Source organism: Tarenaya hassleriana, unplaced genomic scaffold, assembly GCF_000463585.1.
Source record: "Tarenaya hassleriana unplaced genomic scaffold, ASM46358v1 Cleome24, whole genome shotgun sequence".
NCBI lineage: Eukaryota > Viridiplantae > Streptophyta > Magnoliopsida > Brassicales > Cleomaceae > Tarenaya > Tarenaya hassleriana.
The window spans coordinates 516,255-531,034 of NW_010965696.1; the positions used below are offsets into that span (position 1 = coordinate 516,255).

General features: G+C 36.8%; 4 protein-coding genes across 5 annotated transcripts in view; 2 read left to right on the plus strand and 2 right to left on the minus strand.

Moving 5' to 3' along the window:
• Positions 1 to 5,474: 5,474 nt before the first annotated feature.
• Positions 5,475 to 5,999, plus strand: LOC104816061 (leucine-rich repeat extensin-like protein 3). The gene has a single exon (XM_010544730.1). It carries the CDS (start codon positions 5,475 to 5,477, stop codon positions 5,997 to 5,999), a length of 525 nt encoding a protein of 174 aa, XP_010543032.1.
• Positions 6,000 to 7,384: 1,385 nt separating this feature from the next.
• Positions 7,385 to 9,784, minus strand: LOC104815630. Its single transcript, XM_010544108.2, has 2 exons — positions 9,014 to 9,784; positions 7,385 to 7,917 (listed from the first exon to the last, which is right to left on the minus strand). The coding sequence occupies exons 1-2, from the start codon at positions 9,433 to 9,435 to the stop codon at positions 7,614 to 7,616; spliced, it is 726 nt and encodes a 241-aa protein (XP_010542410.1). The 5' UTR covers positions 9,436 to 9,784; the 3' UTR covers positions 7,385 to 7,613.
• Positions 9,785 to 9,964: 180 nt separating this feature from the next.
• LOC104815632 (60S ribosomal protein L18a-like protein) lies at positions 9,965 to 12,359 on the minus strand. Of its 2 annotated transcripts, XM_010544109.2 has the most exons (6): positions 11,988 to 12,359; positions 11,179 to 11,250; positions 10,995 to 11,038; positions 10,684 to 10,810; positions 10,478 to 10,595; positions 9,965 to 10,369 (listed from the first exon to the last, which is right to left on the minus strand). In XM_010544109.2, exons 3-6 carry the CDS (start codon positions 11,005 to 11,007, stop codon positions 10,307 to 10,309), a joined length of 321 nt encoding a protein of 106 aa, XP_010542411.1. In that variant the 5' UTR covers positions 11,008 to 11,038; positions 11,179 to 11,250; positions 11,988 to 12,359; the 3' UTR covers positions 9,965 to 10,306. The 2 variants fall into 2 exon arrangements, with proteins under 2 accessions (XP_010542411.1, XP_010542412.1); XM_010544110.2 differs by lacking the exon at positions 10,995 to 11,038 and having other exon boundaries at positions 11,988 to 12,347.
• A 260-nt stretch (positions 12,360 to 12,619) lies between these two features.
• The window catches only part of LOC104815633 (telomere repeat-binding factor 4-like), a 3,087-nt gene continuing 926 nt past the window's right edge, over positions 12,620 to 14,780 (plus strand). The window contains exons 1-5 of the mRNA XM_010544112.2: positions 12,620 to 12,935; positions 13,535 to 13,797; positions 13,944 to 14,028; positions 14,153 to 14,236; positions 14,632 to 14,771. Of these exons, the coding sequence (XP_010542414.1) occupies positions 12,786 to 12,935; positions 13,535 to 13,797; positions 13,944 to 14,028; positions 14,153 to 14,236; positions 14,632 to 14,771 (722 nt within the window). The 5' untranslated portion in view covers positions 12,620 to 12,785. The remainder of the gene's footprint in view (positions 12,936 to 13,534; positions 13,798 to 13,943; positions 14,029 to 14,152; positions 14,237 to 14,631; positions 14,772 to 14,780) is intronic.

Sequence of the window (14,780 nt, forward strand, 5' to 3'; positions counted from 1 at the left end):
ACTTTAGCCCGCACGTGACGGGTGTCCGCCTATGTCTTGTGGCTGTCGCGCATGTACACGTGTGAACTCGTCTTTTGATATGAAATAAAAATCCTCCCACCACGTCATATGTGGGACCCCTAACCTGCACGAATTTCACTAATAAATGAAAATAAATAATTATAGTTTTTTCTTTTTCTTTTTCCCTTGGTCCATCCTCCGTGAATTCTCGACATTTAACTGAATTATATGTGTGTTTTTATTTCTTCATATCAAATGGAATCCTTAATATAATTTTTCGTTTTAACATCTTAATTTTAATTTCCTTTTAATACCTCAACTTTAATAACTTTAAATTTTAATATTTATTTAGTACAAATGATTGGATATACCATATCATATTATCGAGAAATACATTTTACATAACTCAATGTGTGCGATATAAGAATAACTAAAAATTTAACCATAATTTTTTTATAAAAAAATATTTTTTATAAATCAAAATTTAGATGATTTTTTACAATAAAAATAATTTATCTAAAAATATAAGTTTGATATTTTTATTTCAAATGAAATTAAGATCATATTGGGTTATCGCAATTAATTTTATGTTATCTGATATATTTTTTCAACGATTTAACATGTCATTTTTACAATCTATATGTTAATTTTAGTGCATATATTTTATACCAAAACAAACATTTAACTAGATAACTTGGATCGATTGTTTTGCTAACTCTTTAATTAATATAAAATTTGGACGACTTGATATTTTGGGAACTATACGAACCAATTATAAACGAACAAGAAAATGTTTATATATTTTGTAAGTTCATCAAATTTTTTTTTGAGAAATATCTAAATTATTTTGCATTAGCAATGGTTTATACATAGTTATAGATAATAGATCCGTACGTTACCAAAGTTTCACATAGTCGTGTAAGATATATTAATAGAAAAACATTATCTTACGATAATTTTAAAGCGGTTAATAGATTCCTAAGAATGGTCAAAAGTGCGGTTCAAATTGCTTTCTTAGTTTTCACATTTGAATATTTGATTATCTATGGTCGATTATGAATTGACCATACTGCCCCTTAATGTTTAATGCTAATTTTCCTTTTACAAAGTATATTCAAGGAAATGGAGGAGAAATATATGTGACGAGGAAAATAAAAACGGTAATCTATCTCGTAATTAGACACAGGCCGTTATTGTTTTTCTAATATTAATATGAATAGTGTTTTTAATTTATAAATTCTGTAAATATTGTTGAGATCAACAGAAATCAAACCATTCTTTCTAATTTCTACAATAAAACAAGAAAACAAAACACAAAAAGAAAAAGAGAATGTTGTATTTGATGACAAGAAGATTTACTTAATTGTCGTGGTTGCAGCTTTTTGTCTGAGAATTACGAAACGGTGACGTATGGAGCCATTCCCTCTTTTCCCTTTTTGGCTCGGCCCCGATCCCTTTGGTTCTTTTTTTTCCTTTCATTTTTTTTTTTGCTAAACAAACGAAATATTTATTTCCTTTTTGTTTTTTGTAAAAGTGAATTGTATACATTAATGATTTTTTTTTGGAAATATTTATTTCTTCTGTCTTAAGAACAAAAAAAAAAGTACTGCATGGTCTCGATCTTCGAGTCTCTTTACTTAATGTGATACGATGCTTTTATTTTTTTTCAATCCGATCTAGATATTCCAAGTATTATAAATTAATAAGTGATGAGAATGAATGTACACTGTACAGTTTAGAGTTTGTATTTTAAAGATTTTATTAATTTATTTGATAATATTATTTTCGTTGAAATATGTATTGTTCTAGAGTTTGAATATAGGATTATAGATTGCGTTTTTTTTTGAGGTATTGGATACATGAATTAAATTTAAAAACATGGTTGAAATTTATATATAGATAATAAATTTTGATACATCGGATGTGTAGTAATCAAAATATTTGAAAATCGTTTATAACCTTTACGTTTCCAAATGAGTTCGAATATATCTAAACGAGGGAAAAAAAACACAAAACTGCACATTTATGTTAATAATCTCTGACGTGAAACTAATTATTTTAGGTGATATATATATGATTCTGATGAAAGATTTATTATGAGTTGCAATATAAATTAAAACAAAATATCTAACATGATAAACTACTCATCTATTGACGTCAATTATATATAAATATCATCAAAGTTACTCAAATGGGGTGACCTGGTGGTTGGGTAGTACAAAGTGTTTCCAATCAACCTATCCCATTGGGTCAAATATTATCGAAAAAAAATACCATCAAAGTTTTATGGTCATTAGCAAATAGCAATCTTGTTGCGTCGATATCAATCTATTTATTTTACGGATCCAAGATGTGAAACAAGTTTTTATATTTTTTTTAATCGTGGGAATTCCAATTGCTAACTTTCAGACACACGTTGATTGAGTAATCTTATTCACGCACACGAATCCACGATACACATATAGAAGGTGAATCAGTCGTAATTGACGGACGACAGACGAGTGGCTAATAAGTCGAATCCGCAATCTCTCGTATGAAAGGTGAAGTCCACACCAACTCACCTGTGAATTTTTCCTGAAATAAATTTATATTTTCCATAGGTTATTATACAAACTCACGTTTGTGATATATGACCTACATTCAATTCCTTAAATAGCTTGTAATTATCAAAAACCTAACTTTTGTTTTCTTATATAGGGTGCATGTCAAATCCCACAGTGACATATATTTAGAAAAATACAGTAATTGATTTGTTTGGTTATGAATATACATACACTCTACATATATACACAGTTATACGTTAAATCGGATAGATTAAGACAAGAGCTATAGTTTTGTGTCATAATTAATGGTCTTATCTTTTTCATGTTCCACATTTTAAAATCAAACGAACGAGCACCCATCAAATGATGAACAAAGAAAGTGAGAGCTCAATATATATATCATTGATTTCAAAGTCCATGTGTATGGGCTCTTCTTGTATTGACAGTGATTGAAATCGGTATTGCATTACAATTTTCATTTACAAATGAATAGGAAAAAAAAAAGAAAAAAAACTTTTAACTATTTAGAAATTCGATAATATTTTTATATTAGAATTAAAATGTATAAAATATTTTAAATTTATTTTTAAAAAAATGATAAATTTAAAAAGATATACGTATATAGGTTATTTAGATGTCTTGATTTAGATCCGTATATAATTGAAGTTTTTACCGAGATATATTTTTTTTCTATAAAAATAATTGTCTTTTAGCTGTTTTCTTAAAAGAAGAAAATCAACCATATGAAATGGTAAACATTTTACGTGTATATTTTCGGTATTATAACAAACGGTGATTAATCCATAAAATATTCACAAATAATATTATAAAAATCGGTCTTGAAATTCTGTAAAATGCATATACATACATGTTCAATAATTGAAAGGTCCTAAATATAATATTAGACTGTCTATTTTCCTATATAGACACATTCTCATGGCCAAACTTTAGAATTTAACTACATGTAGGAACTGCAATAAGTCCCCAAAAGGAAATAAAGAAGAAGAAAACCCTTCAAACATACACATACTTATACATATATATATATATATATATATATATATATATATTATACACACACACACATGTATATATACATACATACGTGCGTAGCCAGCAAGTTATTTACGGGATAATACGGCTTTGAGGATGGGCCCAAACAACAGGAGCATGGAATAATTTGCCTGTATTCTCATCATATGACATGCACTGTATCATGGATGGATAATATTACTCCATATTTAACACAAATTCAATACGAAATTACAAATTTTTATTTAACAACACATTATTTTAGGCATGGTTAATTGGTAATTAGTTAAAAATGGATCTGCCAATAATGTTATAATTTCCCTTTACGGAGCAAATAATACAATGATACCAAAAAAAAAAAAAATACTGCAGTCAAAGCAACAGAGACCATTATCTGAATTTTACTGTTTTTTCCTTATTAGTCAAATTTGCCACCTGTCTCCATCCCCATTTGTTTGCCTTTGTTCATTGATATTTTTGGAAATAAATTCCATAATCTCAATAACCGTAACTAGTACTATCAATATAACACAGTAACAGAAATAAAATTTCAAGAATTCTAATAATATGTTGGGTATGATTTAATAAAATCAAAATAATCAAACCGAAATCAAATATTCTTTTAAAAAGACAACTTCAATAAGCAGTAACAGAGGCTATCCTTATTTGGGCTTTTATGGGCCGAGAAGTTGATTCGATGTGTCGCTTATTATAAAGGCCCATGTAAGCCCATTCCTGTCTCGAGGCAAATACAAAGCATCACTTCCAATGAGGGCTTTGGAAGCTACACGAGGCCCAAGGAACGCTATCATTAGGGTAGTCCTTAGATATTTCTGGTTAAGGTCTATTTTTTTTTAATATAGATATAATTAAAACTAGATAATTGTTGGTTTAATTTAGTTTTTTTTTTGTCCGGTTCAATTGAACGAATTTGAATTTAAAAAACAAATCGAACCAAAAGAATTTTCCAACCCCTACCCATGATTACCCACAAGGACAATAGCTAATTGTATATAGGTAGGCAGTGTAAATATGGGCTGGAATTATAATGGGCCGAGGTCCATTAAACATAATGATCAGGTGATTGATGATAACCGATCGAAACCGAATATAATATATGTTAGTAATATATATTATATATGAGTTGAATATCGCATAAAAAAAATAAACTAAACCATTGTTGTAAAAACCCCAACCAAATCGAATTTAAAAATAAGCTGTTTTTGTTTTTCATTGGCACAGTAATTGTCCATTGTTACTGGGAATGAAAAACCGGTGTTCTTACAGAGTTAACATTAACAGCTTTGCACAACAATCTATATTATATTTCGTCTCCGATAAATCCCACATCGATCTCCCCCAAATTTAGCCCTAATCCGTTACTACTTTCTCTCCCCTCTGCATTTTCCCGGAAAATTTACCCCTTTTCGCCATTCTTTCTAGGTCAATGATCCTATTGTTCAACCATCTTCACACCCATTTTCTTTCTCTTCATCTTCTTCGTCTCCGTCTCCGTCTCTGTCTCTGTATGTCCTGACTCCGCCGATTTCGATTCGCCCATCTCAATTTGGCGAATTCGGACATACCCACTTGCTCGCTTCCTTTGATTCTCCGGATCAACGAGCGACTTCAGCGATTACCCAGATTCAGAATTATTCTTTGTCCTTACTTATTCCTCGTCTCTCCTGTTTCTGGATTTGTAGAAGGGCTGTTCGATTTCGCGAATCAGGGAATAGGGACGAGAATCGTATACCTATTTCCTCGATTTCATGCGTGGACGGAATCATCGTTCTTAACCTCGCCAAATCCGGATTCCACAATTAGAAGGGATTCCGGAAGCAAATCCCAGTTTCCGGAGAAGGAAATCGTTTCCTTGACCGAGTGATTCAATTTGATGAAATGGGTATTTTGTTTTTTGTTTCGAAAAATCCGAACGTGAATATTTTGGTTCTCGGCCTCGTTTTCGCCATCTATGGCTTCCTCATCGTCGAATCACAAGAAGGAACCGGAGTTCCATTACCGCCACCGCCACCTCCGATTGAGAATGTGCCGCCGCCGCCGCTTCGGCTTGAGGAGATGAATTTATTTCCTCCGCCACCCCTCGATGTGGCCGTTATCCCGCCGCCGCCACCGCCATTCGACGTGGGCGTTATCCTGTCGCCGCCACCTCCGCCACTCGACGTCGTCGTTATCCCTCCGCCGCCACCGCCACCGACGTCGGAGCAACCTCCGCCGCCGCTGCCACCTCCACCTTCACAACTCCCTCCACCTCCGCCGGAATCTCCACCTCCACCGGCACCTACACCTCCGCCTCCGTCTCCGCCTCCGTCTCCGCCTCCGCAAACGAACGGCAAGGATTCTTCCAATAGGAATCGGCGGGCCTCCACCGCAGCTCGAAGAAAAGTCAAAAAGCAGTGGACTTAACACTGGGAAGACGGTGGGGATCGTCTTTGCCGGGTTTGCAGCCATGCTGCAGGTCTGCGTTGTTGCCTTCTTGGTTTTCAAGAGAAAGCAGCTTCTGAAAATGAGAAACACGTGATGAATTCAAGAGTTGGGTGTTCAGTTCATTCATGGAAATTGAATCTGTACAAGAACACGTTGAGTAGAAGAAGAATGCCCCGAGAAAGAATTGGGTGAAGCAATGGGCATTTTCACCCCATTGGATCATTGTCGGATTCCTCTGTAAATTGGTAACTTTCGCAAATCAACATTTCCTTTTGCTCTTTTTTTCTTCTTTTATATTTCTTCCTTTTAGTCTGGATTTTTTGTTCATTGAGGTCATGTAGTTTTCATTCACATGCCTTACAATGCCACTAACTAGAGTTGGAACCAAGAGTTGGGGGAAAACAAGAAGGAAAAAAAAAAAGGCTGTTGTAACACCGTGAGTCATGTAAAATTGTTTAGGAATCTTATTCTTTTTTTTTTCATGAGTGCACAAAATGTGGTTTTTCTTGATGTGGATCGACTAAAGGTTTCATCTTTTTCTTGTATGTTATTGAATCTTGGCCTGGATTATGATTATATGATATCTTGGTTGTATTGTATGAGCAATGGGTTGGAGAATGAAGCCATGTTTTGAGCTAGGATCGAGTTTCTTTGGGGGTGTGATTTCTTTATTAGGTGGGAGAATCTCTCCATCATATGAAGTCTTGTGGGTAATATGGATTTCGTCTGCTCCATCAAGAATGTCGATTTGTACGGTATGATTTCGATGCCACGGCTGCTTTCGATGGGGATTTTCGGATGTTATTTCTATAGACATTGTCATAAGAGGGAGAAGAAGAAGAGTTAGGAGTGTAAAGGGGGCAAGGTGGTGGTACATGTCAAAACCTTTCTGGCGTTTCTCCTTGCTTGCTTTATGTTTTCTGCAGCTTCTTGTGCAATGCTGGTGGTAGGTGTCCGTACAGGTTCAGCATGATGATTCCTTCTCAGGGAGAAGGTTTTATATGCATGGTTTAGCTTACTAAACCGGTTTATGTAAACCGAAACTGGTTAAAAGTATTGGCATGGCCCGGTTCAAGGGACCTTCGTGAATAAGCGTTTTCTCTTTGGTATTTAAAAGATTATATGAGGTGAGCTGCCTTTTTCTCTCCACCGGATGGATGCTCTTCCATTGGCAAATGGCAACCTTATAGTTTTAATTTTATTTTGTCTTGGATTATGCACATTTTCTCGTTAAGACCAGGCACATCACGTACATATATGCGCATACATATATATATAGTAAAGATGCAACATGGTCCATGGCATAATGATAGCCTTATCACTGATTCAAAGCCTAGGGTATTTCATATGCATGCAAATGCAAATAGGACACAAAACCTTCATTTCCTGTTGTACCATATTTAAAGGTGGATCTAAATACAAAAGAAAACATTTAAAAAAAAAAACTAAAATACAAGCATTATATAGTATAGTCTTCCCCCAACCCTATATTAATGTCATGGACCTCGATCGTATATATATACGTACAATACGATCATTAAAGTAAAAGTATATCCCGAATACGGAAGTCATACATTTGAACCTCGTATTCTGTCAAGGACTAGGACGAGGTTGGTCGGAAAATGGAGACAGTGCCCGCATCCGAGGAGGCTGACGTGGCCGGCGGCGGCGTTTGCAGCAGCAAATCAGACAGATTAGCCAGATGAGGAACCGTATAAGCTGAATGACGAGGATTAGAAGAGGAAATACGACCCAAAACCCTAGGTAAACCAACAGTACGTATCTTATAAATGCGTCATCCGATTGGACCAACGCTACCGCGAAGAAAAACGCCCCCACCATGCATATCACCGCCGCTAGCATGAACAATATCAGTATCCCCATTATCATCCGGTTCCTACATATATAAATAAATGATTAAATAAATTGTCAATTAATTAACTTACAAGGTCTAGATATCCACGAATGTCAGAAAAAATCTAAAATATCCGAAATTTGAAACCTGAATTTTTTTGAATATGGATTCGAATTTTAGACGGGTATTCTGCTTGTACCCAACTTAATTTCTACAACAAGATGATATTTTTCAAGTATCAAATAGTATTATGAATCATAGGTCTATATGGGACTTGTTAATTGTCAAGATATAGGGCTTGAACATTCTACTAAATATATAAGACAATTCTCTAATCCGGAACTATTTTGTTTAGTATACTGTCGGAAATTTTTATTCTTACAAATCCAAGGGCGGACCGAACCGGTAAACACATGCCCCATTTGATTAATTAAATTTTTTAATTTTTTTATAAAATTTATAATTTTTTTTATAAAATTATTGAATGACTCCACATTAAAATTAAATCTACCCCTATATAATTTTTTTGGTGATGATATATTTTTATTAGTTTTTTTATATTTTATATGTATATTAATATTATTGTCTAAATTTTTGTGGGCCCACCATATAGTTTAACCCTTTTTCGTTGGACTTTGGATCGTCTGATAAAATATCGTAATTGCATGATTTTGGTAGAACCTTATATATATATATATATATAATAAAACAAACCTAAATCCAACAAATCAACTCTACAGTAGAGTCAACCATGATAATATATTTACATATATCTCTAACGAATCATTTTTTTTAATAATAGTTGCATATAATATAGTTTCATTTAGAAATCTATTAAAAAATCTCCAAAACTGTAACAAGTTTGATATGATTTGGATGGAATCCGGGCTACATCTCATGATCATATAAAAACCATATGTTTACTCGAATCTGTTAAATAATCAGCAGTCTGTTAATTAATTTTATGCGACCACATGATTAAGTTTAGAAATTGGGTTCCGGACATCACATAATATATATAAAAAAAGTTTAGAAACACTAATTATGTAATTAACGAAAAATTATGTAATTAACAAGCAAAAATCATAATCTAAATGTCGTGTGTATATATATATATATATATATATATATATATTACCTCAGACGCAAACCGCTGATGACGAGGAGGATAATACTCATGGAGGCAGCGAACGATACCGTACTGCTTATCACGACACCCAGATACGCCGTCCGCTTCGATCCGTACTCTAACACCGACGTTCCTGCTATCCTCGTACAGACCCCGTTCCTCCGACCGGTGAACAGCCCACCGGTCTGGTCACCGCCTCCGCCGCCGTTGCATTTGTCGTCTTGCCAGACTCCGCCGGGAGGATTCACCATAACTTGGAAGCTCATGCTGGCGATCACTGTGGCCGCAACCATTAGATTCCCTCTGGTTTTCTCTAACCAATCTCCTTGATGGTTAAGGTATTTGGCGAACCACTCCGGCCCATCGTCTTGGCTATGGGGATGATGATGATGAAGATGACGACCGTTGGGTTCTTGGCTGCTGCCTTCCATGCTTGATCTCGATTTTGCGGTAATGGGTTTTGGATTCTGGGTTCGTTATATAATGTGTTGAAGGAAGATTGGTATTATAAAATCTTTCCGTGTCGTTTACGTCGACCGATTAGTGAAATGCCCAATTGGTTATATTAATTTTTTCTTCTACAATGGTGAGTTTCTTTTGATTCAACGATAGCGACATTGAAGAAGACTGGTTCCCATAACTCCCCCGGTTTCACGTTGCCCTAGAACGAACCAGAATCAGACATAAGAGTTTTTGGCTTGTCTACAGAAGATGTTGTTCTTCGATGAGATCGAAGATCAGCAAGATTGAGTTCCATTCTGCTGGATCAAACATGGATGCTTTAGAAAAATTCTGTAATATTGTAATTGAACCGAGTTTTTAATGCTAATACTCGAGATCTGATCGATTAATCAGGGAGAGATGACAAGACAGAAACACTGTCTGATGTTAACTTATTAACCAGCTTCTTAGGAGGTTGCGGGATCAGTCAAGAACAGTAACAGTTGTGGTAAGATGACAAATCAAAATTCTCTTGCTTGTCCGCAGGAAAAGGGTTTTCCTCGGCTTTGGTCTTTTGCCCCCAATAACGAAACACAATCAGACATTTAACCTGTTCCTGTTCTGACTTCGGTTACATCCTAATGCAATTATCCAGGAAGATGCCTGGAATTGTCCAGGAAGTTTCTATTTTGACAAGCCAGTATGAATTTTTCTAAGTAAGCGAAAGAAGTGTTCATACCGATGCTTCTTTATCTAGGCTTAGAACTCTATAGCATCTTTTACTTCGGAAAATATACAAATAAGAGCAGCTCCGGCACTCGGTCTTAGAGTCATCTCCTTTGAATTCGTAAAAAGAGTGTGCTAGTGATGTGAGAACACGAGAACAAGTACCGTGATTATCAGAGCAACGGTAAATACCAAAGCCTGCAATGACCAAAAACCATCAATTCTGGTGTTAGTACATGTGCGGAGTATTTTTTTCGTTCTTCGCTTCTTTTTAGATAAAAGCTTGAGAGAGATGGTTAGATTCACCGCTATTGCAGAGGCCGCAAGACCCGATCTTTCCCTCGGATCTCTTCGATAGTAGCTCATGAAGTAGAGGACTGTTGCAAAGTACCAGGCTAAAGGGCATACAAACCCGAGAAGAAACCTACAAGAAAAACGGGCAAAGAAGAAAATCTGGTTTTCAAACGGGAAATTATTAAGACAATGCTAGAAAGAAGAAAGGAAAAACTCACGAGAACCATCCTATTCCACAACCGAAGCAAGGAAGGGGCTTATCAAACATTCCCAACTCCGTCTCCTCATCTTTGCGAATGAGAGAATATTCACCTTTGTTCTGTTCTTCGATGTCTGTCGAGACTCCTGAACAACACGTAAGAAATTCAACAGATGTAGCCCCGTTTCGAGGTAAACCCTAAAAGTTGCCGCTTCAAGGCTACGACGGGTTTTGCAAAGATCCCATGACCCGAGTTGAATACTGTGAACAAAGTCTTTTCTGATGACATCTAAGGGAAGTTTTTGATTACTTGTTCCAGTAGAATAATACCTTTCAGCTTCATCACTTAAAGCATCACCTATTGAAACATCTGTCTACGAAATGGTAAATGCAGCAGTACAAAAACAACTCAGAGTGACTTCAAGCAATTCTAAAACATGCCCGACAAAATTCAGAATGCAAAATCTACAAGATATGGGTCACAGGAGAAAAGAAATGAAACATAAGTCCATACTCTGATCCATGTTGAGGATACTCCAATGGTGTCTCTGCCCCTTCTCAACAATGCTTTCTCTTGCTGAGTAACCTGTCATCATAAACGGAAATTCGTTGTCCACTAATTCGCAGGCAGGGACACGGGCAGAACACAGGTTCTAGCTAGCTCAAGCTGACCAAGTCAACCACCAAAATTGTAGACATTTCATTCTGATCATCACGAAGCTAAAGGATTTCTCAAGTTTTGCAGCTTAAGACTTTCACAATGTCGAGCATGTTGACTGACAGATGACATCATGGAAAAAACACTAAAAGAAATTCGTCGAGGAATTCACTACACAAACAACAACTCGTATAAGCTGAAACAGAGGAATTCCATATGAGATATGATATGACATGATCATAGGATTTGCTAGGAAGAACAATAGAAACCCAGAAAAATCCCTAAAACCCTTCTTCTACAAAAATTATACACACCCTTATTATACGCATAAGGAAACACCGATTTCACTTCGATTCTGAGCCCAGTATCCATCCACTGGCACCACATGAATCACCCACAAGAGGAATGTCCAGAAATGATCGGATCAATCATCAAGAGAAGTTCAAACGCTTAAGGAAAGAGAAGACTTTTAACAACAATCTGAGGCATTCGAACAAAACCCAGAAGAAAAATAGATTTTGCGGGAACAGGATGGAATCTTTCCTTCTGAGAGCATCGAGTTTCAACAAGCAAAACGAAAGGGGGGAAATTCACCGGAAAGTACAAAATGTTATTCAGCACAAAACCCCCCAACAAATTCAGAGAGAGAGAGAGAGAGAGATTACCCGAGTGATTCGCAGCGATGGCCGACGGGAAGGGAAATTCTTGCTTCGGTTGTAAAGCGATCCTTTCCTCTTCCACGCTTTTCTTGTCTCTCTTAAATTTTGTGCATATTTAATTATTTGTTTTTTCACGTAGCCGAAGAATGAATGCAGGGGGGTTTTCTTCCTTTAAAAAAAACTGAAAATTCGGGGTTTTTTAACAAAGAAAATCGGCGGTAAAAGTTAGTTTGTCCGACCTGACCGAAACCGGATTAGGGTTTATGGTTTTCCACCCGACAATGGAGAATTCGGCTCTTCAACCATTAAGGGGTTGGGTGGCGAACAAAGAAGAGGAGTTTTGTCGGAACTTTGAACGCCTTCTGCTCAGATAATGACAAGAGGAAATCCCCGGTTAAGTAAACCGGATACCCGATGTTGATCTGCTTGATACTGTTCATGTATTTTTACTCGTCATCGATTTTTGTTCTTCGTTATGCTTTCAATTTTCTCGGGAAAATACTGTAGAGTTTAAATCAGGTGCGGGCGAGAGCAGATATCTTGAAACTAATGAACGGTTGTGATTAGCCGATTGTGATCAATTATGGTCAACACATTTGACTTTTGTATAACGGGGGAGGGCGTAGTGCGCGTCTTCTTGTACAAAGAACCATAGCTCGAAAGACCGACGAAGAAAACTGCTCTGTTATGATATGAAGCTATATACGTACAAGTATATTCATACACGCATGTGTGTGTACGTATAGAGAGAGAAGGAGAAGTCTGTCGCGGAGGCGAGAGAAGAGAGAGAGAGAGAGAGGTAAAATGGGAAATCAGAAGCAGAAATGGACCGCGGAGGAGGAGGAGGCGCTCCTCGCCGGAATTGCCAAGCACGGTTCCGGAAAGTGGAAGAACATTCTTAGGGATCCTGATTTCGCGCCTCATCTCATCCAACGCTCTAACATTGACCTCAAGGTATCCGCCAAATTCACAAAACCCTAGCTCTGTTATTTTGGAATTTTGGGGGTTTGTGCCTTTGTGGTGGATATGTTGCTTTGTTCGCGTTTCGAATTTTGGATAATTTTTATCTATTAGTGGATGAAAGTTTTTAATTGTTCGTGTTTCTTGGTCACTTTTATGTGAATTTTCTCGTGGTAGTGACTTCTGTGACAATGGATTCTTGGGAATTTGAAATTAAGAGCCTTGTTCATGGGAACATCTCCAGTAGCAGGCTAGATTTCTCTGTGTTATTGTCTTCTGATCTGCCATTGTCTCTGGACATCTGTGCTCTTGTCCATTTGTCTTGGAAGTATGTTTGGCGTCTCTGTCGTTTAGATACACATAGGGGAATTGTATTTGCATAGCAAATTTGTAAGAGCTTTAGCTATTGATTGTCATTGTCAGAGTTTGAGGTTTTGCAAAACCAGACTTAGAACCCGGTTTTCTGCCAGTATAGACGTGGAAAGCAATGGAAACTTTATGTATGGACGACCAAACCCTGTTGCCATGTTTGCTTCTTTCTAGTTACTGACCGAATCTCTGCCTACTTATTGCACATTTCCTGCAATTCCAAGGATAAATGGCGTAATTTGAATGTTAGTTCGAGTGGGCAAAGCACGAGAGAGAAATCAAGGACACCGAAAATCAAAGCCGCTGCTATTGCCCTTGCTGCTGCCGGAACTCCGCCTACTTTGGCCGCTAGAACTCCTTCAGTTGCTTCCCTAACACCTAATACTCCCGACTCTAGTCCTGCCCTGTCTCTTGTCAGCAATGGACCTTCTCCAATGGACGTGGACGATCTCTCAAACAGCACAGTGGATGTGAAGAACAACCCTAGGTTTGATTACTCAGTGGATTTTGCTTGCACGTGACCTTTTCATTTGTAATATCTTTGATTTCTGTTTCGCTCAATGAGTTGACCGTTTATAACTTCTAACGGACTGTTTTGTCATTTATTTGGTACCTGTTCTTATTCCTTTTCAGATATAATGCAATGGTTTTCGAGGCTATTTCAACAATAAACAACGTGAATGGAGTTGATATTTTTGGGATTTTCAGCTTTATTGAGGTTAGAAGGGTGCATTTCTTTTTCTCTCTCTTGTTTATACATGGAGCCACTTTCAAGTCAGTTTTGCCGTCAGTCATTGGAGAGATCTTTACGTTTGCTAATTTGATCATTTGACAAATTGCAGAAAAGGCACAACGCACCTCAAAACTTTAGGAAGTTATTAGGCTCCAGGTTGAGAAGGCTTGTTTCTCAAGGCAAACTTGAAAAGGTAAGCAAGTTTTCTTAATATTGATTTGTACACATGACCCTTCAGCAGTTTTCACCCAAACTGACATGCTCATTCTGAGCTTGCAAAGCTCTGGTGAATAACTGTCTTTGAGGATCTGTATGCTGCTGGTGAATTGGAGGATCTATCTGAGTAATTAGTAACATATGCATGGTCGGTCAGTCTTGAATACCTAGGAAAAAGGTTGAACAGGAAAAGAATCACATTTTTACATGACTTCTATTCGTCTGGTGTTTATCTCTTATTCCACCGAGAAAGTACTTGGCTTGTTTAGATGGATTTCCTTCTGGTGTATATGAGAAGAAGGAGGGGGGGAGGGGTCTTTTTCTTGTTTCCATTTTATTTCCTGAGATTGTACATTGAATTGGCAAATGCAGGTAGAAAACCGCTACAGGATCTGCAATGATACTAGGATGGCTACAAAAGAGACACCGGCCCTGAATCACTTGACTAAGCCACGGCTACCAAGTACTCCTCCAGTGGCGACAGCTATGGCAGAAACACGAGAGGAAGCTGCAACGGCAGC